This window comes from Oxyura jamaicensis, chromosome 1, assembly GCF_011077185.1.
Source record: "Oxyura jamaicensis isolate SHBP4307 breed ruddy duck chromosome 1, BPBGC_Ojam_1.0, whole genome shotgun sequence".
Classification (NCBI taxonomy): domain Eukaryota; kingdom Metazoa; phylum Chordata; class Aves; order Anseriformes; family Anatidae; genus Oxyura; species Oxyura jamaicensis.
Window position 1 is genome coordinate 83,769,725 of NC_048893.1, and position 27,338 is coordinate 83,797,062.

The window sequence follows — 27,338 nt, forward strand, 5'->3', positions numbered from 1 at the left end:
TTGCTCTCAGATGATGCGGAGTGCCAGCAAGTCCCTCAATGGTGTCATATCTGTCCTTTTTATTCATTGCAGGGTTTATTTTTAGCCTGAAACAACTGCTTCCTAAAAATGGAGTTCCTAATGACACGGGAGCCGGACACAGCTATGTAAGGTATCCAGGGCTTGGCCTGACAGCTTCTCCTGTCTGTCTTTGTTGTGAGCCCAGGACAGCAAAGTTTGCTGATTCCCAACCGCCTTGCAGAGTTCGGACTGAACACTAGGAAGGCAGCAGAAAGAGAAACTCGGTTCAAACTTCCCCTGGAGCCCTCGGCCTCCCTCTCTTTCCAAACGGAGAAGGAGAGAGACCTTTGCCTGCCCTCCGCTGCACTCCCAGGGCTCCCCCATGAAGGTGACTTGCTGGATTTTGGCAGGCTTTTGCCTGCTTTTCTGCTGCAAGGCAGAAGAGGGACTGAATTTCCCCACCTATGATGGCAAAGACCGAGTGATCGACCTGAACGAGAAGAACTACAAGCAGGCCCTGAAGAAGTACGACATGCTCTGCCTGCTCTTCCACGAGCCCGTGAGCTCTGACAAGGTCTCCCAGAAGCAGTTCCAGATGACGGAGATGGTCCTGGAGGTAAGCGCCGCTGCGTGTCCCCCAGGGGTCAATGCCACAGCGCGCTCAGAGCTGTGGAGAGGAGCTGTGGGACAGGGCAGTTGAAGGGTCTGGGGGGGGGGGGGGGTCACACAAAGCTCTGGATTGGAGTTAGCCCATGAGCTCTGTGAAACACAGGGAAAAGCTTCTGTCGTGCTCCTCTGAGTTGTTTGCTGGGAAATAGGCTTTCTGGATCGTGCGTTGGAAACCCAGGAAAATCAAGCAACCTTGCAAACCTCAGCAGCATGAACTCAGCCCAGCTGAGCTTTTCCAAATCTCAGCACAGGTCTGTGTACACAGTAAGAAATGTTTAGGTCCCTTCTCCTTCTATGCAAGCTAGTACCCCCCCTTGCTTTCTGGATGCATTCCTGTTTCCTATCCCACCGTGAGCGATCAGCCAAGAAGCCCTACCAAACTGTGCTGCAAACGGGCGTCCCAGCTCCCCATCTCAAAAGCTCCCCGTTGGTGCAGCATTAAATTGCTTTTTGTTTTTCTGACACTTGGTTGCCTACTTGGAATAAGTCTGTAGCTGCTTGTTAATACAGCCATTCACTTCTGTGCTGGAGAAGAAAAAAAATGTTAATTCTTTGGTGAAAGAATGATTAATTATCCTCAGTAAAATAAATCACGTTAAAAAATACAAAATAGATTCATAGCATTCTTTCTTGTAGTGTGGCTGTAATCTAGGGAATTACACAGCAGTAAACCTAGAGGGTTAGGTGTTGATTTCCTACCAGGAGCTTAGAAATATGCCCTCAGCTAAAAGGCACTTTTGAGAAGAAAGTGAGAACTGCAGAAGAAACACATAAGCATTGTCAGGCCCAGAGAAAAAAATGCATTGTTCCCTGTAATTATAGTAAGTGTAAATTAGAAAATATACCCTCTGAGAGCTAGGACCTGAGAAAGTCCAAGGCCAAGTTCAAGGTCTACTGACCTCCTAAGCAAGCTTCACAGCAAGAAAGATTCAGAAACTAACCAGATTTTACTCACCTGTCAGGAAACTGTTACTTGCTCCAGGTGAGTGATCAAATAACACTTGGCAAAGAAAAAATAACCCTGGAACTCCAGCTGAAAAGTCCACGGTTGGTAGTATAATCACATTGTTATTTAATAGGATAGCTATTTTGTGCGAGAGAGATGGCAAGCATTTACTAAGTGCATATTTATAGAAACCTGACAGAAGCAGGTACTGACTGTGCATTGCTGGTTGTACTCCCCGTGACACCTATACCCCAGTTCACAATCGACCATATCAAGGGTGCAATGGCCACAACACAATATAGGTTAAAGCTTTTATTTTGCTGGGTTTGATTCAGCAGTGAATACATTAACTTAGGACTCTGGTGATTTGGTTTCCAATTGCCTCTCTACCATGGGCTTCTTATGTGACCTTGGGCAAGAGATTGAGGATTAGATCCGCAGCAGACTTTGCATAATTGTAGTGCTGCTGTCCACTAATGCTCAGCTACGAGCTAAGTGTGGCACAGAACACCCTGCACTTGTGGCTCTGACCTCAAAACTTCCCCAGCACTTGCAGTGCTGATTCAGTGCATGTCTCAAAGTTTCAGTTTCCCCTGGACAGGGAACAGCTGCAGCAATCTCATAGCTCACTATGCAGAGAAAATCCAGCACAGGACACAGTCCAGCGAGGTGTTGGTGTTCCCAATGTCTGTATTAACTCAACAATGGCAGGAAGCCAGCTTTTAACCTGCTCCCTCTGCTGAGAGCATTCAAAGCCTAACCTCCCTCATCTCAAACCATAAGTTCTGTGCAGTGGGGGTCACTCTCCATCTCCCCTGCCTGTCGTAGGATGCCTTTCTGGAGCATCTCACGTGTTTTCACCTTAGTGTATTGAGGATTTAATGTCTGACTCACAGCAAGATGTGCTGCTTACACAGCCTAAAAAACTCTGTGTCCTTAGCTTCCCTTCCATAAAATGGCACATAAAAAAGAACAGGAGAGATCCAGTGCCCAGGTCCCTCCACATTTGCTAAGAGAAACTCTCAGACATGCCCAGATAGGAGATGGCATGGCATGTTGTCAAAGCAAGAATAATTCCCAGCAGTGCCTGCCAGTGCCTTCACTCCAGACCCAGCCACTTGTTTAGGCTTCAGCACGTGAAAAGAAGCCCCAGCTACAAAGCACCCAGGAAGGGATGGGCATAGACAACACCCCTCCAATCCAGGAACAAATTGACCCTTGACCATGAGCATGGTTTGGTTGAAACATGTGGCTCGTGGTCAGCAACAAGGTCTGATGGGGGCTTCTCATATGTGTGAGGAGCCCCTGGGTCCTCTCGTAGCTTACAGGGCTTGAGCTCGCATGGCAGCCTTTCCTTATTTCAGGGCACTGCAGTCTCTTCCCTTCCAAGTCCCTGCACTTCATGAAGCTTGCAATTATTTAATTACGTTAGAGATCCCCACATCTGGATAATTTGGCTGGAAAGAGCCAAGAGCTTGAAAAATCATTCAGTAAGGCAAACCAGGAGGGCAGAGAGAAGAGAATCACAAGGGTCTCATTTCCTTAGGGAAACTGGCTGAAAACCTGACAGCACATGTGTTAAGCACATACTTAAGGACTCAATCAAACCTTATCTACGAACAACAGAATGAGAGGAAAGTGATACAATAGGAAACATTTCCTTCCCATGAAAAAAGCCCAGCATGCAGGACTGACTGACACTGTCAAAAGGTCTGGGTGCACAGCGGATATCCCCAGAAAAGGGATGCCATCGTTACACTGATATTAGAGCAGGACAACACGCGACCTCTTCAGCTCCCTGCACCAAGTCATACTGGGATCCATCACTGGATTCCTGCACAGCCCAGGATGCCTTTCCAGTTTGGAAAGGCCATGCAGATGAAGGCCATCAGCAGTTCCTGCTGGGTGTTGCCTGGTGAGGACAGGGCCTGGGGATAACCTAGCCCCTGTGGGAGCATCACCAGCAGCTTTTTGGACCATCCTTTGCAAATGGCAGCAGCTCCACAGAGGGCAATGCCAGCCCCTCAGGCCCAGGTGGGAAAGCTGGGGCTGTTGGGTTAGTCCATCAGGAAAATAGTCAAAGCAATGGCTGGAGATAGAGCTGCCTATCACTGAGTAGCCAGGGTACAAAAAGGTTGGGGAGGGATTGTAACTGCAGAGATGGATGATACACTAGGGCAGAGATGTATGAGTATGGCTGTTTCACAGCTCATGCTAAGAGGCTCCTATCCTCTTTTGCTTTCCTTTCCCCTGTCCCACTCCCTGCTCCACTCAGGACAATGCCAGAGGACAGACCAGGCAGTTCTGAAGCTAGCAATAGCTGTTCCTGTTCTGTGGCAATGTTTCTAAGAGTCCTACATGCCTGTGAGGTGAGCACAGTGAAGAAGCAGATGATACAGCCAGACACAAAGCTTCATAATGAAGATTTAACAGACTATTAAGATACAAACAAACAAAAAAACTAATTGTCCTAAAATCTCTCAGCTTGAATGTATGGCAAAAGAGGACAAGAACAAAGCAGTGAAGCTTAGAAATATCCATTCTGCTATTCTTCTTCTCTGTAGCTCCCCTACCATAATTCCTCCTGTCCTATACCACCACTTCTCAGACCTTCTCCTCTCTCCCTCTCATCTCTGAACCCTTCCTAAATACTAGCATAGCTTTACTTTCCAGTCGGCCAGCCTCTGTCTTTAGGAGTCGTGTAACAAGTATAATGAATGCCACAGTTAGGGGCTTTCCTTTTGCACATGAGAAGCTCTCTCCAGTAACTGAGGTTGTCTAAGGGCATAGCAGGCTGCCTGCAATGCAGGATGCCATCCCCATTACCCTCTCCCTCACTGAAACTTGCTCAGTCCTAGCTCCCCCGGCTCATTCTTACCTTGTCATGTGTGTGCATATACACATCCTGTAAGGAAAAAGAAATCAGTCAAGCCCAAATATTTTAGGCCCCTCCATTGAAACAGTGTCCCTGGGCTGAAATTCCATGGAGAATTGCCCTAGCACAAATCAGTCTGATCAGAGGTAGGACAAGAGGGATGTGGTGTTCCCCCATCCAGATCAGCTCTAGCAGCTGCCTGACCGCTGGCGATAAATGGCAGAACAAAGTGAAACTCCATAATGCATTTGGCCAATTCTGTAATATATATAAAAAAAAAAAATCCTCCTGTGAGCCTGGTGATATGAGTCCATGAGACTGCACTGCATGTCTCTCCCAGTGCCCAAGAAGAGGTCAGTAGCTACTTGTGTTTTGAGAGGGAAAGATAGATTTTGAATTCAATAGAAGACCAGGCTTAGAGTGGGTACGAGGTCTAATTCACTTAAATTCACTTTCATTGAAAATGCTTATGTTCGTGAGACAATCAATGCCTCAATACAATTTTCTGGGCTGGTTAGACACATTACACAGGACATGTTCATTGAGTGCCACAGAGTGCCCATGTCCCTAGAGAGCAAGTCCTCAGGGCACACCTGCGTGGAGAAGTACATGCAGGAGCCTACAGCACGAGTACCTTGTACGTACCTGTAATAAAAGAGGTGCTTTGGTTTCCATAGCTACTAAAGCACTGGTTTCCACTGCAGATAATCTAATGCAAAAAAAATAAGGGAGAAAGAGAGAGAAAAAAGAAAAGTGTGCACTGATTACTTTGCCCTTTGAGACTATATAAGTAGGTCTCGGTTCATCAGCCGAGAAAGAGAGCTGATTTTTAGCAGCAGCACTAGGAGGATTTCACTCACTGACATGCCAGTCACAAAAGCAAGTTACAGAGAGCTCCCCATTTTGTACATAGGCACATTGACAGCCAGGGGCAAGTAGGTCACTTGGTCTTTCTGTAAAACAGTGGTAGAAACAATTTCCAAGACTACTTTACCTGTTATTGCCTAGTTTCTTTCCTTGAAGCCCCTCCATCAGAGCCCATCAATGAGTTTGGACCTGCTGTATGAGCAGTTTCTAGCATAAGACCTCACTTCCCCTGCCATGCCACTCTTTGGAAGGCACTATTCATAGCCATAGTGATCAAAGCTAGACAAATACCGCCTGGAGGCATGGCAGACCCCTGTGAGCTTGGGCTCACCTGCTGACACAACACAAAGCCAAGTCTGATTGGGCTTTGCAGGCTTTCTCAGCCCTGGCATAAGGATTTCTTCTCGCTGTCCAGCTGGAGAGCAGGCAGCCTCTGCAGGTGCCATGCAAGTCCTTAAGCCATTTGGAGACTCCTTCCAGGTCAGCCCTCCATTCAGAAATGCAAGTGCAGAAGAGATGAGGAAAAACTTTGAAAAACCCATCATCCTAGGTCTCAGCCATCCTGCCACACCAGTCAAGTTCCCCCAAAAAAGTGCCTGTGGGGGTTTCCAGTGCATTCCTGATTCCCAGGAGGCAGGATCCCACTCCTGTATAATAAGATGCCTTTGTCTATCCTAGAGTGTTGTAAGGGGGGGCCTCAAAAGGACTAGGCTGAGCTCGCTTTCACCCACATAGTGGGTGTGTGTGGTGTTTATTGTCATAACTTCATGTTGTCTGCCCCAGACCTTGACATTTCTCAGGAGCCCACCTGTGGCCAGGGCAGCTGCTGCCCTGCAAGGCAAAGCGGGTGCCCTAATCCATACTGCTCTAGCTCACAATGATCTCCCTCCACAGCTCCGTCTGCCAGTGCCCTTCATCTAAAACCAAACTAATCAAAGCCTGCAACTGCCCTTCATTCATGCCTGAGGTTCACTGGTGGGGAGAATGGGAAGGAGATAGGATAATTTTCCTTAACCTCCCAAGAGGGAGGAGAGCTATTTCAGCACAAAGCCTGAGGACAAGTGGGCTATGAATAAACCAAGTCTGGAAACTAGGAAGCTCCTAATCACTAGGGGAAGGAGCCAAGGGGATAACAGCCCTGTGAGTTTTAAGAGGACATTGACCAGTTTATGACAGAGATTGAGTAAACTGGTCCAAGGTCTGGTGACTAGATGTCCTTTTGAGGCCTCTGGCCTTAAATAACAGGCACCCAGGCAAGGAAGGCCTGGGAAAGAACTGACTTAGCAAGGTCCAAGTCCTCCTTTCTTTATTTTCTTTGCACTCTGGGATTTACCTACATAGAAAACCTTGCCCGAGGAAATGGAGCAAGCAGCAGCACTGCAGATCCGAGGCTGTCCCCCCCTGCCGCGGCGCCCTGGGACAGCCAGCGTGGGCTCTGCTGATGGGGCTCATTCCTGCGTGCTTGCTGGCGCAGGCCAGCTGCAGTACATGATACCTCCTCTTTCTGGGAACTCGGTCCTGCCCTGGCAGCAGCCAGCTAGCAGATCTCTGACACCGGGCAACGTCCCGAGGAGGGGAAGGGGCTGCGCTTTGAGCACGCTTCCCTCCTGCAGCACCCACTGAAAGGAGCTGTTTTTGTGCCCTGTGTATGCTTGAGGAATCCAGCCTTCGTTTTCAAAGCAGCCTCTCTGATAACAAGGCAGCGACCGCCTCACTTTTGTGGCAGAGAGCCCCCAGATCACCCCTCCTGTCCCCATTTTGCCACGGGGGGCTTGGCAGTGTGGCCCCCTGGCTCTGATCCAGGCCCACCAGCAGCAGAGCCGGGGTCAGCACATGCACGCCCGCACGCCCGCACGCCCCGGGGCTGTCCTCGGCGTGCAAAGCTGCCCGGCTGAGTCGGCAAAGCACCTGTGAAGCGGTGCCAGCAGCGCTGGCTGGCAGCAGAGGCAGGTGGCCCCTGCCCTGTGGGCGCTCGGTGCTGCCGGCATCGTCCCCGGGTATCTCGGGGGCTGCGCTGCGGCCTACAGCTGGCTAAAATTAGGGATGCCCGGGAGCGGATAAAAATACAGCCCTCGCTATGTGAAACCTTTAGGGAGGCGGCCAAAGAGCACATCATATGCCTGGCTGGGCTGAGTGGCCGCGTGGCAATTAAAGGCCTGGAGCAGCGTTCTTGGAGCGCTACCTGCGAAGGCCACCTCCCGTGCAGGGCCTCTGCAGGAGTGACCTTTGGGTGATCCATATTTGGGGACTTGCCTTTTAGTCGGAGAAGCAGCGACCCCCTGAGAGGGATGGTTTGGCAATAAACAGCCTCCACAGGCTGCTCTGGTGGTGGAAAAGGGCAGGAAGGTGGGACACGCTCGCACTCTCCCAGCCCTGCTGCCATCTCCTGCAGCAGTAACTGCTCAGCAGGCTTCTGCCCCTTCTCTTTGACCACCATGATGCTCCAAGACCTGCCATTCACCAGCCTGAATTTTGCAGAGACCTGAAACTTTGCTACTGAGGGATGCGAGGTGATGCTGCAGGGAACAACACGGCATTAGGAAGGAGAGAGATCCCTCTCCTTCAGAGTGCCCACTGGCTTGCACAACTGGGAAGCCAACCATAACATGAAGGTTTGAGTTCTGCATAAGGCTTCCAAGCCACTGGGGACATACCCTAGGTTCTTGCCACCTCCTCCTGTTTCTGAAAACAAAAATATTCATGTTTTGAGACCTAAAGTCATCAACAGTGTCAGCACCAGCATCTTCACATAGACCAGGTTCTTCACATCAACATAAATGGCAGCCTGAAAGAGAACAGGGGAAAAAGAGCAGAAAGTGGAAAGAAGGATGCATTGCTTGAGGGACCTTCCTTCATCTTCTCCTGTTCTTCTTCTCCTTGCGTTGCTGGAATTTAACTCTTCCACCACTGCCAGCTTGGGAAACAAAAATCTCCCCATGCTTAGGAGAAGCTTACTCCCAACAGCTCTCACAGAGATCCAGATCTGTGTGCCTGGGTGGCTGGGGAAGGTCAGCCTTGCTGTTTGTGGGAGCACCGGACATGTGCTAGTAAAGTGAGAATGAAAATCCAGGCCAGAAAGACATAATGTCATTCCACTATGAAAAACTGACCATGCTGGGACACCAGCCCCTTTTACTCCCATTTGTAACCCTCTCTGACGGATTTTTTCTGCAATTTGACAGCAAAAACAACACCAAATGCAAGGTTCAGCACAATTTCTGTTGTCTGCAGCTGAAAGAGGATTGTGGTCAGACAGCCTGTCACATTTATAATGGTGGCACTTCTGCTGCTCTGTAACCAAAGATTTCAGAAGGAGCCTGTGAGTCTAATTAAATCCCCTGAAAGCTTCCCATCACCATACACCTAAGTTCAGATAGGTATGGCAGGTGTGAAGCTGAGATGTTCTGGCAAGGAATTGTTTCTTCACATCCCCATTATTCAGGCTGACAGTACCTGCTGGCACTATCCAAGAGAAGGTGGTGTTTGCTTACTTGGTGGTCCTCAAGCATCTCTTTGGGCTGGCATCTCTCACAGATCCCAGAGCTGTGCCATCCCTTATGCTTACCCAAATGAGGGAAGCAGGAGAAAGGAGTGCTCCCAAACTCACACCTCCTATTCCTGAGGATGCACAGGACACAGCTTGTGATCCCATGGCTAGAAAGCGTGCATTGCACAGGCTTCATGCACATGAGAGAAAGTCTGCAAAATGTGTGGGATATGAGCTTACAAGTCCCTGCCATCTTTGCTGATGCTCTAAGCCAGGTTTGCCTGCCCCAAAACTCCTGCCGTACTTCAGGGACTGCATGACCAGTTAGATCCAGCTCTTCTGGGGCAGTTTGTCCCTTCCACCTCCCCATGCAGCTGCTGAAGTTACATTACTCTCTATAGACACTGACACAAAGGCAGGGGCTCTGGCTGGACAAGACTTCAAGCAATATGGATTTAAAAGGAGGAGAAGGAAAAGGAGAAGGAGGAGGGGGGGGAGGAGGAGGTGGTGGTGGAGGAGGAGCTGTGTTCTTACATTACAGCCACCTCCCTCCCACAGTTCTGAGCCAAAAGGATTGTCAAGATTAGAAACATTATCTGCATTCAAATCCCACTAGCAGTATGGAATCAGAAAATACTGTAAGGGGATATATAAATGCTTGATACTGTAATGAGGAGGGGGCAACCAGCCAAGCTGCTGTGCCTCTGGCACGCTCTCTATTTTGCTGCCTGATGAGGTTCAATTGTAGGTATGAGAATGCACGCACACCTAGGCACTGGTCAGACTTGCCTGCCCCACTGGAAAGCAGCAAGGACAGGAGTGAGGTCCGGCCCCCACATAGCTGACACTTGAAAATGCCACTGTAGACACTGGCACCCTGCAAAGGTCCCCTGCCCCCGGGCACTGCCACAGTGGAAAGAGCTGCAGCAAGTCTCATGTTGCAAAAAGATTTCCCCAGTGCAAGACCCCAGCACTCCACGGATGAGCACAGCCTGTACTGCTTTGCCTCCTTATCTCATCAGCACAAAAGCCCAAACGAAGGGGGCAGGCTGCCCGCAGAGCTCGCAGCTCCCTCCCCGCCGCCACACGTACGCACTGCACCCTCTCATCTATGCACACCCATCTTCTCTAGGGGTAAGCCTCCTCAGACAGACATCTCCAAACATGCCTACAGGAAAGTCATCCTGTCACCCACATTTTCTAGACACATTTCCCCTTCCCAGCAAGCTTGCATGCTCACATACATGCTCCTGAAGAGCCAACTTCCATATGCTGCATGTTTGCATACGCTGCTCCTGATAGAAGATTCCTCTTTTGCAAACGTGTCTCACTCCCCAGTCATGCCCAACCATTTGTCTGTAGCAGGTGGTGCAGCCTCACATGATGAAGGCACATATCTGAGCTTCTTCAAGCACCCCCAAGAAACTCTAACCATCTCCTGCTTGCAGCAGTCAAGAGCTATCGGCATCAAACTGCCTGTACATGACTAACATAGATATAAGTAAGTAGCCATTAAACTTGGAGCTAGATCAAGTGTGTTTAATGACTGGACAGTTTTCTTCCCTTGGTCCTTCTGTATTTACTTCTGGTCACAGCACAGCCATAATCTTAAGCTTTGGCTGGGGAACCTCTTGCTGCTCTACACAACTGCTTCAGCACAGAGTGACTGACAGTGTCCCCTAAAGCTGCTGGCTCCATCCCTTTTTCCAGTAAAGGCACAAATGCACATAAAAGAGAACAAAAAGCAACTTCTCCCACTACTAGTTGCTTGCACATGTCTAGAGAGCTCAGGAGAGGTGTCCATCTCTTGCGGCTTTATTGGGTTATCAGCTGCTCTCAGGTGCTCTAACATGGATGGCCGTGGCCTGAGGCAGGAGATGGGGTGCCAGAACTGGTCATACCAATGTTCTGATGCGTTATTGATAGATGTGTAAAGACAGACCAGTGCTCTGCCCCACTGAGGCAGCATCCCCTGTAAGCAAGAGCCCTGAACATGCAAGCCTCACCTTTATTTCAAACTGGTAAGCCTGCATGTTCCCTCCATAACGTGGAGCACCCCCTAAAGACAACAGGCCACATGGCTGCAGGGAGATTAAGGCTGCGGTAATTGCATGTTGCTGTTCCTTGATGAAGATCTGGAAGGAAGATCTGGGTATACACTGCTGTAGGGGACATCCTTTGGAGAAAGAGGCTGTGATGCTGTGATTGATGGCTGGTGGAGAATCTCTTTCTGGAGGGCTTTGGAAGAGGCCTGGGGACATGTATTTGGTGGAAGGGAGAAGACAACCATGTTCTCTACATAAGGGTTGCCTCCCTTCACATGAGCAAACTCCCTGAGCCTAGAGTGTCTGCTGTCTTTCCCAGAATTTTGGTGAAGGTCTGGGCACTGCCAGTGTGGGGAGCTGCCCCTTGGCTTTTGCTCCTTGATGCACTGAATTGCTGCTCACTCGTGCCACAGCCAGCTGCAGGCAGGGGTTATTTATAGTGGGGGAGCCAAGGGGACACGTGGCCACAGGTGCTGTGGCACTGGGTGACATTCAAACTGGCTTTGAGGCTGGAGGGGAGGTACCAAAACGGCCCCTGGAGGAGGGCAATAATCATAGATCAGCCCGCCACCTCTCTGGGCGCAGCTTTTCTGCTGCCCCCTCCAGCTTCCCGTGGCTGAGCAGAGGCAGAGACTTCCCAGAGGCTTCCAAACCCTCTTCCCCATCCCCAAATCCAGTGGGGTTTTGTGAGGGTGATGGGACAGCAGCATGCTCCCCAAGGCAGGGGACATAGTGGGGAGGGCAAGGAGAGCTGTATGCATCGGAGGCATCACGAAGAGGCAAGGGAAGAGGAGGAGGGGTTGTTACAGCTGCTCGGTGGTCTCAGAATGATGTTACCACCCCGGTGGGTGCCTGTGGTGGGGGTAAGGAAGCCATCCGCTCGCTTCCCAGGGCAGCCACATGTCCCAGGAGCCCGGGTGGAATTCGCAGGGTCCTACCGCGGGGCACTTGCAGCGCTTCTCTCCTTTCCTCGGATATCTGTTTTCACGAATCAGGGAGGAACTTGATATCGTCAAGAGGCCCCTTCATCAAAAATGATGGGAGCGGGGCAGCAGTTTCCAAAGCTGCGAGGAGACAAACATGAGTGTGGCTGGGATTAGCCTGGTTTCCTAAGGAGACCGGGCAAAAATGGGGACCTGGAACGGGGGGCTGGCTGAAGCCAGAGCAGGAGATGTGACTTAGGGCATTTCACAGCAGAATGGACTGCCTTGGGTGTTAGCGCAGCCGTGCTGCTTTATTGCTCTGCTGTTACCCTCTGACTCGCCCACAGGTCAACACAAGCCAGAGCATTTAAACACTGCTGGGCTTGGGTTTCCTTTCAGGGAGATATCAAGAAAAGCAATATGGGACTTCTGTAGGGAGAAAGGAGAAAGTATGGCCAAGAGCACCTGCCAGCGCAGCACCACCCTGCATTTGCAAGGCCAGGGAGCATTTGCCACCAAATCATGCATAATCATTGCAGTGCCTGGGTCTGAGCACTCCTGGAGTTAAAATAATCTGCAGTGCCCATGTGTCACGGGTGCAGGTCTTTCTCCCAGCTGTGCCCATTGCTTCGGTGTCCCCGATGCAGCTGGGAGTGCTCTCCCAATGCCCAAGTGTGAAAGAGCAGCTGGCAGCACATGGTATCACCAGCAAGCTCGGTGCTGCGACACAGTGGGAAGAAATCCAACCCGTGTGACCTCCAGGCAGCCTTATCTCAGCAAAGAGGCAGCATGTGATGCATGCCACCCATTGGTACCACCTGGAAGCAAAATATGGGTCACTTGTGCCTCCTGTGCCACTCTGGCAGGGCACAATGCCCTTTAGCTACCCTGTGGCATTCGTGCTGCTAATGCTGGGCTCTGGTTCCTCCCCCACAGCTGGCAGCTCAGGTCCTGGAGCCCAGGAGCATCGGGTTTGGGATGGTGGACTCCAAGAAGGATGCCAAACTCGCCAAAAAGCTAGGTGAGTCCCATGTTTGATATGTCTGGAACAGCTTGGGAAGAGTGCAGGAGGGATGCCAGCCCGAGAGGCCAGCCCAATCCTTGTCACCAGGGTGGTGGCAACTGCACACTGACCAGCCTGGGGAGGATCAGGTCGGGGGCAAGGTTGAGAGGGTTGAAGTTAAACTAAAGCAGAGAGCTTCTGCCTCTCCAGGAGGCAACAAACTGGCAGCCCTGACTGTTGTACTCTGCCATCACACAGGAGCCCAGGGCACTTGATTTTGGAGCCTCCACAGTGATGTACCATTCAAGTCCGGCAGCCTGCCATCCGCAGCATCTCTGCCAAATGCTTCTAACTTTTGGCAAGGCCAGCTAAGCCTCAGAGAGCTTAAAACCCACTTTGGCTTCCTGGTCACTTTTTACGTTCACAGAGTTGAGCCTTCTCTAGGCAGAGAGCACAGCCCAAACTGAGATCCATTTTCTATATAGTGTCAGGTTGGTCAAATTTGGGGTGGTAGAGCAAACTCAGGCTGAAGTCTGCCCCTTATGCCATGACCCACCAGCCAGGAGATTGCCAGGGTTATTTCTGACCGGACCAACTCAGACAACTGGCAACTGCATTTTCCCAGGAGGTGTTGCCAGAGTAACCAGCAAGATGCTCCGTGGTAAAAAGAGTGATGCTTTTAGTGATGTGTTATCCACATGATGTTTCCTGTCTCCTTCTTTCAGGCTTGGTTGAAGAGGGAAGTCTCTACGTCTTTAAAGAGGAGAGGTTGATTGAATTTGATGGGGAGCTGGCCACAGATGTCTTGGTGGAATTCCTCTTGGATGTAAGCACAGATAAGCTCAGAGCTAGATAAAGCTTCTCAGAGAAGACCTTGCAAATACTCATCTTTGCTAATAAACATAGGTTTTCTTTATTTGAAACTCCACCCCTGTATGCTGCACACTGGTATACAAATGATATTGTTTGCCAACTTCCCAAATAATTGTCTGACCATAAGTTCCCAGCAAAGCCAATACCTTTATATCCCACCAACCACTTATATCTTAAAGATACTTTGCTCCCTTTCCTGTTTAGGAAAGCTGGCATGCAAACACTTTGACATTTGCAAAACATTTCATTCTTTTCTAAGAGCAGAAAACAAGAGTTATTTTCAAACTAAAAGAAGTAACATTCCCATAGAACAACTAAAACTAGCTCAATTCATTGAAAAAGATAAACGTTGCAAATGACTTGCCCATTTCTGGACCCAACCACACAAACAATGCAGCGTGCTGCTGCCTCTTCAGCAAGCTTACTGAATTGCTCTGCCAAAAACTAGAGAAGAACAAGGCTGGGGAAGAGAAACAGCTCCCTAGGACCTCAGCTCCCCTTCAGCAATGCATTTGTGGCCAATGCATTAGATATGATGGGCAAGCTGCAACTGCTACCCCTTCTCTCATCACAGCAGTCCCTCATCATCCATTTGGCTTACCCTGACCTCTCTCAGCCTCCCTCTTGATGCACCAGCCTGTGCAGTGAACCTACTAAGAGCTCCTCTGAAGGTGACCTATGTCTCTTGGCTCCTCACATTAGGGTAAAGAGCACCAAGCAGAGCAATTTGGTGACCTCTTTCTTAGTCTGCTAGCGACACAGTGTGCCAGTCACAGGTTGGTGTTATCAAATGCATTTGTCGTGGCAGCTGCTAGAAGACCCCGTGGAGATCATAAACAGCAAGCTGGAGCTTCAGGCCTTTGACCAAATTGACGAGGAAATCAAACTCATTGGCTACTTCAAAGGAGAAGACTCTGAACGTAAGATGCTTGTGTCCCTTGGGGGACTTGGAGTCTTGGTGGGGGTGCTGGGGGGTCATTTGTTCCTGCTCGTGAACATTAAGGGCAAGAGATGCTGCAGTGCAATAGTTGCTGGAGGATGGGGTGCACATTAAGTACCATCTTGAGAAATGTAAAGCAGCAGCGAGCAGGACAACTTTTGGCAGCCTGGCCCCAATGCTGGAGCACTTCCTTGCATTTCCCAGTTTTTTTTTAATGATTGCAGCCCCTGCTCTGTGTGGTACACTGGGATCTGTAGTTTTCCTGAGCCCTGTGGGGCTGCACAGAGTGTGTCCCATTTGCCCCACATGAAATGGTTCTTGTTTGTAAACCCCATAAGGGTGGAAGAAACATAGCGGTGTCATCTGCTGTATCTTGTAATAATTTATAATTGCTCTTTCCTTGTGCATTCTGCGCTGATCAGAGCAAGACCAGCTGTCTATGACATCTTTTCTTCATTCCCCTTTTCTCTTTCCAGATTACAAGGCATTTGAGGAAGCTGCTGAACACTTCCAGCCCTACATCAAATTCTTTGCCACCTTTGACAAAGGGGTAAGCATCCACAGGAGCTCACAGCCTCCTTTCTGCATAGCCTAGAGCAAAGGTACAGGCTCTGAAGCAGGATGTTTCAGGATGTTCCCAGACTTAATATCTGGCTCCAGCTCCTCGTTTTGAGCATTCCTGTAAGTTGTGGTATTTGTGTCTGCTTTTGGGTTTGGCCCTGTTCCAAGATGAACGGCTGTTTCTGCAGCATGAAGTCAGGTCCGTAACCAGCTCTATTAGGCTCGTGAGACTTGGACTCTGGCCTTGCTCTGCCCTGGTGCTTGACACTAGTAGTGCAGAAAGCATCAGCGTTTTTTGTTTGTTTGTTTGTTTGTTTTAGCAAGGACAGATTCATACATGTTTTGCTGGCCACCCCTAAGAGTGCATGCTATGAGAGAGAAAGCACCTTAATCTCAGCCCTGCCACCAGCAGAGGCTCTGAGTGGGCCAGGAGGCACCTCAATCTCACTCACCTGTGGCCATCTGCCCTGCAACAGGTCGCCAAGAAGCTAGGTCTGAAGATGAATGAGGTGGACTTCTATGAACCGTTCATGGATGAGCCTGTTCACATCCCTGATAAGCCTTACACAGAAGAGGAGCTGGTTGAGTTTGTGAAGGAGCACAAAAGGTACGTAGCGTAAAGGATGCTCCTGGACATGGGAAGCAGGCAAAGGTGTCGATCATCACAGGCTTGGCCCTTCAGGTCAACCTTTCTCAGTAAAAATTAGGATGACTACCACCTTTTGGCTGTTTGCTGACCCACGCTTGAGATTTTGATGTGTCTTTCTACTCTCTGATCCCACATAAACACACAAAGTTAAATACAAGGACGCAGCTATCAGTGAAGTGCTGCATTTTTGCACCCTTAAAAAATACAAGGGACCAGAAAAAAGCTAAAGAAAAACAGGGCCATTGATGCTGCTAAGGCACCACAAGTAGGGAGATTTGTATTCACACACATACACAAGGTTTAGAGACAGGAGCTTGTGTCTTGAATCTGTTTTTTGTTTGTTTGTTTGTTTGTTTGTTTGTTTGAAGATATGAAGGGGTCCTCCATTTCCCATGTACTCTCAGGTCACTTTGCTGACCTCCTGGACTTCCTGACCTCAGCCCTTCCCATCTCCTTTCCTAAGCTGCTTCTGTCAAGCAGCATCAGCATCGGGAGGCTGATTAAATCCAGTCAGCTAAATGCTAGCCTAATAAGGCAAGCTCTCCATCAGCACAGAACTGCCGTGAAAACTCCCCATGTCTTATATTTTTGAGATGCTATGTTGCACTCAGTAAGAACCATTTATTTTGTCAGTGCCAAGGCTCAGAAGGGAATTTAAAGGAATCTCCAGAAACTGGATTCCTGCTCAGGTTAGAATACTTTGATTATCTGTGCAAAATGCTGGGGGTAGACCAGCATTTTGGGGGACCCCCCCCCCATTTTGGTGTAGCAACATGGGGCTGAATTCTGCTTCCTGAAGTCACCTAAAATGCATTTACTCTGCTCTCTTTAGCACAGGGGAGTAGCTGTTGTGAATCTGGAGTAACTCCACAGACATCAGTATATATTGGTATGCTCAAAGTCCTTTGCAACAAGCTTCCTTCCTCCAAGACCTTCCCCCAGAAAATGGCAAGGGAAAGGATCTGAAAAGCTGTGTACAAGTACATGAATGTGCATTCATTCAACATAATCTCTAGTTTCTGACAAAGAGCAATGAGGTTGCTTTCTGGGTCAAAAATCGTATCCTTGACCTTGTGCTTAGTGGCTATTTCTTTGATTTTTATATTCATTTTTTTACCTCATTTCTACTTTGATGCTGAAAGTATCCATTTGTAATGGGTTCCACAGGTGAACTATTCATTGTATCACACGAGTATTCCTCTTTGTTCAGTTTATGCCTGCTACCTGATAATTTCACTGTATGCCTGCTAGCTCTTGTGCTATGAGGTACAATGACTAGCCATTCCCTGTTTCAATTCCTTTTATCATTTCCTGACTTTTTGCAGTCACTTCTTCAGTCACCTATTTTTCAACACAAAGAGGTCTCATCCGGTTAATCTCCATGAAACAGAGGCCATTCCATACCTTTGTTTACCACTGCCATGTTTCCACTGTTTCAGTTGTCCCATATGATTTCTGCGATTAAATGATTCAAAACACAAATGAATTCAGTGTGGGGGTGCATAGTGGAGTTGTCCATTGCCATAACAATACGCTGTGTTTTGCTCTTCAGCCATTTCCTAACCATTTGCAAACTTCTTTTTGCCTTTTGCCTTTGGAGCTGCTGATTTCTCAGTTTGTGACACCTGGGCCTCTTCGCTGAGAGGCAATAATTGATGATAACTAATTTAGAGCCCGTTGCTGCACCTGTACAATCAGGGTTGTTTTTCTGCAAGTGTGTTACTTCCTATATGTCTATCCATCACACTCGAGTCTCAGGAGACGCCTCTGTAACTCCTCACCGTCAGGCCTGGTGTTGGCCGTCTGAGTAATTGGATATGATAAGCAAATGCTGTCATCTTCCTATTTCCCAGCTTTTTCAGATTATGTAAAAATATGTTAGGCATATGATCATGTCAAAGCATATGCTGTGAATCTTAATTGGCTCCTCAGAGCCCTTAGGAACCTTTAAAAATGTGAATCTCCACTGCCCTGGTAGTGAGGCAAACCAAAGTGACAGGAGATGTGTACATCTCCTCGATGCCACCTCATCCTGGCCATATGCTGCCACTCCGTTTACCAATTTTTCCTAGGCCCTCATCGACTGACACTTCTCTTTGCAGCAGCTCTTCAGGCTGGTCTGCCACAAAGAGCTGCTTTGCTGGGGAAACCTCCCTGGACAATGAAGCCACAGTCGGTAGAGCTGCAAAAGGTCACTTGTGCTGTCTGCTATGGGCTTGTGTCCCTTGGGTGCTCACCTCTCAACCTGCCAGGCTCTCTGACAGGCTTCCTGCTTTGGATATGTCCAAAAATATTTACTATTCCTTTTTTTCATCGGGTTTGAACTACTTCTCAAAAAAATTGCTTTGCTTGGTCTTGCAATTTAAATGTTCGTTCCGTTGGTTATTATGATATAATTCTTGCCAGAGGTCATTTTTTGCTTCAGCAGAGTCTGGGGAGATTTTTATGGTGGAATTATGCTGGGGTGGAACTGACAGAAGAAGAGAACAAGGCTTCATAGGAAAACAAGAGTGCAAACAGCCCAGGGAATGCAAAACAAAAGTGAATGGGCCAGCTCATGCTCTCAGCATGGACAGAACAATCTGCCATGTGTGGCACTGATTCCCCAGCATGTCCCAGCACAGAGAGGCATCTCATCTTCCTGAGCACAAATAACATCTGTACTGACTCCGGAGGGGACAAGGGCAGGATTTTATCACCATGCATGAAAGCAGAAGTTGACCCTCTCTACCCCCAGGCTCACGCTCAGAATGTGGTGGTTTACAGTTCTGACTCCAGCCACTGATTAAATGTGCCATGGTGACCTTGACCTTGACGCTGGCAGTGTTGTGTGTGACAGTACTGGACATGTCCTAAAAGAGCCTTTTTGTCTTCCTTTCAGAGCCACCTTGCGGAAGCTGCGTCCAGAAGACATGTTTGAGACGTGGGTAAGCGCATGTGGGTGGGGAGCCTTGCATCCCCTGCTAGCTTCCAGCAAGAAACAAACCCATTCTGGTTACCAAACCACTTCTCCAAAGACCCGGCCTCTGGCTGGGCAAAAAAGAAAAACAACAACAACAAATTTCCCAGCATCATAAACAGTTAATTCCCAAGAGCCAACTATTCTCCCCCAGAAATGGAAGACCGGAAGCTAGTCTCAGTTAAATAACTACTCCAGCCACCCCAAGAGGTATCTGTTTTTGATTATCTCTGTAGCAACCATGGAATAGCGATGCAGAGCACCCCTGGGAAGGATTATCTAATGGGCATTAGTGATGGTGGTGGAGCGACCATGGTGGCCTTCTCACTGGGGGAGTTACGGAGATTGTACCGAATGGATGACTCATGGAAGTTGTGCTGGAGCAGCTGTACAATTCAAAATGCAAGCGAGGGCAGGCAATTCAGCTAATTATATAGATTGCGGAGCAAATCATCTGTTGATTGCTCTTCTCACAGCGTGAGAAAGCTGCAAGTCAGCGGTTGGGAAGAACTAACTAGCGGTTTGGAAAAGATAACATGCACAAGTCTCTCCTGGTCTGCAAAGTAGGGGAAGAGGGATGGGGTCAAAATTAAAGAAAAATTGTGTATTACAAATTATTCCTTTGCTGTGAATAAGATGTTAATAGCCATTTAGGGAACTTTAAGTGCCAGCTGAACGCTGGAAAAAAAAAAAAGCTGAGCAGGTGCTTTATAGATGTTAGAGTAGTTGCAGTCATTCCTCCAAAAATCTCAGTTCGGCAGTTTTAACAGCATCCAACATATAACATGAAATGCCGTGGGACTCAGAAGCACCAAAAACCCTGGGAATTTTTAATACAACAAGGCAATAGGTAATAAAACTGTATCAGGAGTTATGAGTCACTAAGGCGTGATAGGTTTTCATTTGTTTTGAAATACAGATTCTGTGTAGAATATGGCTTCCTAGATCCATTCAAGTACCTCAGAGTTATTTTTGTGGGCTTCCATGGGACCCAAATTTCACAGGCAGTGATTTTGATTTCATACTGAATACATTCTAAAATAACCTCCAGAGAAGTATGAATTGTCAGTGGTGGGATATTTGCTTGAAAAACAGCATAGGAATCCAGACCACGCCTCTGCTACAAGCAGGAGATTTGCATCAACACCACGACAGGCTGGGTTCTGGTCTTGCTGCAAGTTCAGAGAAACACCAGTGGCTTTACTGGAGTTGTTCCAGCTTTACTTGTTGCATTGGAGGTCAGAATATAGATATATATTAGATAACAATATATATACTTATATATATATTGGTTTTATATATATTTGTATTTTTCTGTCTGACAGTGTTGCTGGCAAATATGGAGAAAAAGCAATGCTATAGATCTTGCCAGCTGTAAGCGGTCTGAATCCTAAAGTAAATCTGCCCAGAATGCTCCTGTGAAAACATATTCCCCAAAGACACCAGCAAAGGCCCAACACCTGCTATTGTTTTTAAAGATAATGTTTTCCACTTAATCTTTCAGTTGTTTTTTCTTTTTCCTTTCAGTTTTTGATGGTGGCTTTGTCACCTCTGGGCTCAGAATGGAAAAGAAATTAGCATTTAGATGGGAATTTCTTCTCGCATTAAAACCAATTGAAATGAAAACCAGGACCAGCAGCGGGTGAGGAACGTGAAACCGTTCCGTGGGAGATGACATTCATAGCAGGCGGATGATAAAGCAGCCAGCAGATCGATTGGCCTTTGCCAATATCATTACCCATTGCTCACATGTCTCATGAAGAGAAGCAGCCTCCCAGGCTGTCATTTCCATTCCCAATTCATTTTAGCCTCAGATTGAGCCTCCCACTCAATGCCCTTCACTGTTCAGAGACCCTCACATAAAGCAGAGACCCTTCCCTACCCAAACGATGCCAAATAAGCCACCTCACCTCCCGTAACAACAGGGAACCTCCTTCACTGGCCCTGAAGGAGGATGTTTGGGGGCTGAGCGTGATGTGGGAGATATTTGTTGTCCCAGAAGCAGTTGCAGAGGATGAGGTAAGGTGACCTTGGGCATGGTGAATGAGCCCCTATTGCCATGCTCGTGGGTCCTCAACATTCTCTGCAAGCAAGGGTTTGTGCCACACCATCAGAAGCAATCTCGCTTTTGCCATCACAGTGCCCACCGTGTTTTTAGTCACAGGACTTCAGCAATGCTACCCAAATAACCTGGTTCAGTACCTGCTGCTTCCACAACTCAGACTTGCCTCGGTTCCCATTTCTGGTGTTTCAGTGAGGCCTCCTTTTGTGACTGTGCTGTGTGTTCGAAGGCATCCCACCACTCCTCGTCTCCAGAAACCACCCTGTCTTTTCTCTCTGGCCCATCAATAACAGTTTTGTTGTTTGCAGGAGGATGACATGGAAGGAATCCATATCGTGGCCTTTGCTGAAGAAGATGACCCAGGTAGGAGACCATTTTCCTCCTCGCATGACTCCCACAGCTCCCACAACCAGCAAGAAAGCGGAGGTCTGGGCACAGAGATCTGTCCCTAACTCTGAGTCTGTCTTGCTGTGTGAATTGGGAATGTGCTGAGGGCTGTTTGTGTCACATGTGTGCAGGAAACCCGTGGGCACTGGTTCCTGAAAAGCCGTGGAATCGGTGATTCTCAATGCCATCAGCATGCCGAAAAGCTTCGGCCTCGCAGGGGCTCAGATCCTCCTTTGCCACAAGAAAACAGTGACAGTGTTCCACTCCGTGGAGGGATTATGAGGCTTAATTCATGTGTAACTGATTTCAATACCCGAGGAGGATGCTACAAATTAAAAGCCTTATTATCAGAAGGAAAGGCAGGGAGACAGCATTTTAATGAGAATTATAAACAACTCCTGCATTCACAGAGGGCGAGGGAAGTCAAAAAACCCCCAAGCAAAGTAGCTGGGTGTTTGCGGGAGAGGGCTGTAGAGGTTCTTCTGTCATTTCAGACGGCTTTGAGTTCCTGGAAATCCTGAAGCAGGTTGCCAGGGACAACACCGATAATCCAGACCTGAGCATTGTGTGGATTGACCCCGACGACTTTCCTCTGGTGAGTGGCAGGGGCTGGTTTCCTTCCTTGGTTTGGTGCCTGGATGTGTGCGCGCACACAGGAACACAGGAATCGCCCCAGCCCATGCACAGGCTGCAAAGGAAGGGACACAGGACTAGGGGCTATCACTGGGAGCTACTCATTTGGGTGGCCTCTCTTCCCTCCTGCCTCCATGCGTGGTCCCCTCCCCACGGGCTGAATTTAGACAAAGGGGTATTGCAAAGCTCCTGGTCTGAGTTTTGTTTCTCACTCCCGCAGCTGATCACTTACTGGGAGAAGACCTTCAAGATTGACCTGTTCAGGCCACAGATCGGCGTGGTGAATGTCACAGACGTGAGTAGCATGAGTCCAAAAATCCAGCAATCCCGAGATTAGAGTGCTCAAACTGATGGGGCCCAAGGCAGAAAACACATCTGCTGGCATCCGTAGGATTTCTGTCAAGTGAAAGGAGACTATTTTTTTTTTTTCTTCCCTGGGGAAGAAGCATCAAGACCTCATCATCCCCATGTTCAAGTGGAGTTCTAACACCTCCAACGTCGGGGTTTCAGTCTGAGCATGTTTCTGCTGCTGAGTTGCACAAAACACACTTCTGCCAAGGATGGGACTGCCCCTGTGGTCTGAGCTTCAGGGCTTTGTCAGGTTTTACTTTCCAGGTCTCACATTTCTACCCTGTCCTGCAGCATGCGCCTTTCTTTATCCATGCACCTTTGTCCATGTTGTTCTGACTGAACCTGGCTGGGTTTGTGGAGGAAAAGTTGTGCTCAGGACAGAGGAATGGGGGAAAAAGGATGGTGTTTTTGCAGCAGAAGCAGAAAGGCACAGCTTGTGTGTAGGAGGGAAAGATGGTCCCCAACAGATGACAGGGAGCAACCTCACAGATCAAAAATGAATACATAAATACACAGCTGTAGAAGAATATGACATAAACTGGTAACAGAGGGATCCTGCTGGGGTGAAGAGGCTGTACTAGGGTTTGTCCAGGCCATCTTCCATCTCTACCACCACTGTGCAGGAGGTGCTGGAGGGACTGGGGTGGGAGGAGGAAATGTGTCCACCTACCCATCTACCTTCAAGCCAGCAAGCTCTGGGTCTGATGTTAGGTTGCCTGTGCACAGTGGTAGGGAAGGCAAAGTGATGGGGTTATAAAGAAAGCAAAGACCCTGGATCTTGCCCATCCTATTGAAGGGAATGTGAAGGATGTGCTCATGTTGGCTTAGGAGCTACAGACTAGGTGCAGTGCTTGCTGGATTTTCCCGGTGTTTTAGAGCAGCATCTGTTGGATCACTGGGCAGACAAAGAAAAAGGAAGAGAGCCAAGGTAGCATCTGTCACCTACCATCATGAGATAGAGGAACAGACAAGCCAGAAATTGAACCCAAGTCTTCAATTTTTTGTCCATATTACTAGCCCGAGATATATCTCTGCTGTATTTACTGCAGTTGGCTGTGTTTAAGTCACGTCAAAGTGACATTAAACAGCTATCAATGGAAATTCATGAAAGTAGGACTGTCAGCAGCAAGAGAATCATTTACAAAGCAGTAATAGGCAGGAACATATGCCTTATTATCTGACAGCCACTAAGAGACCTGTAGAAACTCGTACTTTATCTAGATTTGATATAGTAAACGTTTCAGATTGTTGATTATAGTATTTGCAGGTTTTACTTCTTTCCTCTTAAGTCTGTTTTCTATTCCTCAAGAGAGAGATTTAAGAAAGTTCTAGGTTGGCTGGTGATATCTAAAACAAACATTGAGCTCATTTCGCTATTTCAGTGTTACATCACTGCTTTCAGTGGAGTTACACAGGTACAAAGTGAGGCTTACACAGCAGAGAACAAATAAACACTCCTGTTGGCTTCAGTGGACATAACCCCTGTGACCCCATCACTTCTCTAAAAACCCGCCAATGCAAACAGCAGAGCTCCCAGAGGCCCCCATTGGCCCCGTCACATTGTTGTGGCTCAGGACTAGTGCCATGACACGCTGCAGAACGTTGTTGCTCTTTTTGCAGAGGATCTTCACTAGATGCAATGTGCCCACTCCCCTCCAGTTTGTATGAAGATGTCCATTTTGCCACAGGAATTGTCCTGTGGTCAGGGACAAGGTCATTTGCATGAAGTAAGAGCTGCGTGCTCAGTTTAAGGAGGAAAATATTGTAGAAGAAATACAGCATAAGAAAGCCCCCAGCATATGAAAAGCTCTTGCTTCTGCAACATCAAATGCTGAACGAGGTAACCTGACAGCACCTCTGTGAAACAGGAGGCTGATCCTGTTTTGCAGAGAGGGGACAGTGAAGGGAAAAGGGCTTACTCAGGTGTTTGCCAAAGTAACCCTAGCAAAACAGAGAGAAAAATCTTTCATTTCCACGTCTCAGAGATAACCTAAGCTGTGTTTCCTGTCCCTGGCTAATAGCTGCAATTAGACAGCACATTCTTACTGCATTTGAGACGTGTTGTTACTGAACCCCACCCTTTACCCCTCCAGTTTATGGAAGTAATGCAGACAGCTGGAGAGAAAGAGCAGGGGGGACCCATAGTCCAGGTAAAGACCCATGGTCCAGCTCTTGCTGACAGGTGTAAGCAGTGCAGGAGTAGGAGCAGGCATCAGGCACACACCTAACAGAGCACCACACATTCCTGCAGACCCATCAGGTAGTCCCACTGCTCGCAGTCAGATGCAATGTCACATTGTGGGGGAGTAGTAATTTTGGCAGAGAGATGTTGTGGCTCATCCTGCCCACAGGCAGTAGGGAGGGAGCTAATGCCACCACCGTCCCTGCATCCTACCCGCCACCCAGCCCTTACCACCACAATAGCATCAAATCTGATCTCTTTGCAGGCTGACAGCGTCTGGATGGAAATCAGAGACGATGACGATCTGCCCTCGGCTGAGGAGCTGGAGGACTGGATAGAGGACGTGCTTTCTGGGAAGATAAATACTGAAGACGATGACGATGATGAGGATGACGATGATGATGATGACGATGATGACGATGACGATGATGATGATGATGATGACGATGACGACGATGATGACGACTAATTGTGACTCTGTACAGTTTGACTTGTGGGGGCCGAGAGGCCTCCCCCCGCAGCAGGTCCCTCCGTTGCAAGACCTGTGTTTGAGCCTCAGCAAGCACCGCCTGCTCCTTCTTTCCCCCCCGCCCCGCTCTCCCCACCCTTGCTGGGACCCCCGGCCTGATTCTCAGCGGTGCTGAGCCACCAGGACTGCCCCCACGGTGGGTGGCACCGGTAGGCACCCAGCACCGCTGTAAATCATGCCTCCTTAGGAAGGACAATAGGAATCTGCAGGGAACCTGCCCCAGTGCCCAGTGCAGGAGGAAAGTGCCCGCCTGCTCGCTGCCAGAGGGACACAGGGAGCCAATTTGCATTTTCCATGCTCATCGGCCCCGCACGTACATGTAAAGACCAAGTCTCACTCCAAGACATAGGGAAGGTCACTGTAAAGTTTAGCCCTTTTATTAAACAAAATGCCCTTTGCAGCTACTCTGCCAAGACCACTGACTCTTGCAAGTTCTGCTGCAGGAGACCACAGCTACTCATTAACATGCTAGGAGCAGCAAAAAGGTTTGGGAGGGGAGGAAGGTTTAGGGACACTAGTTAATTTTTAGTGAGTCCATAAAACAACAGGATACTCTTATATCAAACAAAAGGTAGGGCAGGTGGTGTGATACAGGACGTCACAGCTTGGAGGTTCTTGAACTTGGAAGTTTCTGAATGCTGGAAAGGCTGATTCAGGCCTGAGCCCAAACTCTGGAGGCTGAAGACCACAGCACTGAACCAAACCATTGGTTCTTTAACTCAGAGAAACACCACAGCAGACCCCAGGCCAGTTCCAAACTTCTTCAGCCAGGTCTGTGCTGGGGCTACCTTCCCTTTCAGGTGAGCTTCAGCTGGATTGAAGGTGGTGCACGAGATAGCATACTCCTGCATATGGAAACATTCTGAGGGGCTTACCCTGAAGCCCCCCTATTCCCCATGACCTTCCAAGCTTTAGATGACTTTTAACTTAAATTCCACATAGCATCTTTTCCCATGACCAAGCTGCTAGAAGGGAACACATCCATCCAGCCACATTAGATGCTGGATAAAGTGAGTTGGGCTATGAGCAGTGAAAGCATTCGAGCTGTTTGGCCTTAACATATTCACTTGCAAAGTCGCTCCCTGCTTCGAGACTCAGATGTCCCATGGTAGCCTGTGAGAAGCCTCTTTTTACTGCAGCCTGAAGCGATCAAGGCGTCATTTCAAAGCCAATGGTGTCACTCATAAAGCAAAGGGCCAGCAACTCAGTCCTAGTGAGTGCAGCTCCATCCATGTGCAGGTCACTTCAACAGTTAGATCTCCCTGCTTTCCCATGCCAGCAGATTTCAATTGTCTTAGCTTATTAGGTTTGACAATAGTGCAATGAATGGAGAGCTTGGAGATAGCTTTATCTTTATAAATACATTTATAAATATATTTTCCAGTCATTCAGACTTGTTAGCAAAGATAGGGTACACATGTCCTCTCCTGAAACAGACAAAAAACATTGTTCTGGTCTTTCTTTTACTGACTCATGTCAGAGATAAGTGATGTTAGTGGAAATAACAGCGCAAGGGGCAGGAGAATCAGAGCTCACTATATGAATGTGAATTAGCCTGATGAGAAACAAGGTTTACACACCATTTAATTCCTTTACTGGATGAACTGCAAAGCAAGATTTTATAGATTTTTTTTTTTTCCCCGCCTGTTGGTCAGTCTCTTTGTCTCTCTCTTCCTCTCTATACATGAGCTGAAATAGAAATTGGAAATTACTGGTATAAAAAGGCTGAAGTCCTGATATACTTCTACATGTGCCACGTCCCATTGGTGGAAGGTGCCAGCATGAACAACATGCAGGTATATATCTGTGTATCTCTATGCATATGCATGAATACCATGCTGACGTGGTAGATGACTGTAGGCCATGCTACCTCTTCATTGAAGATCAAACAGCACTTCTGAGGCACAATCTATGAGACTAATAGACAGGACAGCAGAGCCCCAGGTCAGCTATTATATGTCTGCCCTTTCTTGCTGCTTTATGATGCATAAACACTGCCTGGAAGCCTCAAGCCAAGTGTGTTTGGGGAAACCACGGGGGTGTTCACACTGGCATTGAGAACAACTCAGGCCCATCCCAGAGGACTTGGTGGATGGAGACTTTTGGAAGGCTTGAAATTCAGTTTGCTCTCAGAGTGGAGGTTCCCTCCTCCATGTACCAGCCTTCTGCTCTTCCCTTTAAACCATTTCAACCAGGGGTTTGCTGCAGGACCCCAGCTTAGAGAGAGAGGGAGCACGCCAGACTCATGGACTTGTTTATGCACATAGGTAAGAAACAAGAACAGGCTAAACTGGCAGTTTAGTAGTCTCTTAGTCTGTGATTAAGGGACAAATGCTGCTTATGTTGCTCACCGGAGAAGAGTACATGTTTATCTTTACCCTGGGGCTATTCTCAGGA

General features: G+C 48.3%; 1 protein-coding gene across 1 annotated transcript; it reads left to right on the top strand.

The window, feature by feature from the left end:
* Positions 1-27,338, top strand: CASQ2 (calsequestrin 2). Its single transcript, XM_035314793.1, has 11 exons — positions 1-616; positions 12,749-12,833; positions 13,541-13,641; positions 14,497-14,608; positions 15,105-15,178; positions 15,666-15,796; positions 18,720-18,765; positions 21,168-21,222; positions 21,741-21,841; positions 22,100-22,174; positions 24,678-27,338. The coding sequence occupies exons 1-11, from the start codon at positions 383-385 to the stop codon at positions 24,879-24,881; spliced, it is 1,218 nt and encodes a 405-aa protein (XP_035170684.1). The 5' UTR covers positions 1-382; the 3' UTR covers positions 24,882-27,338.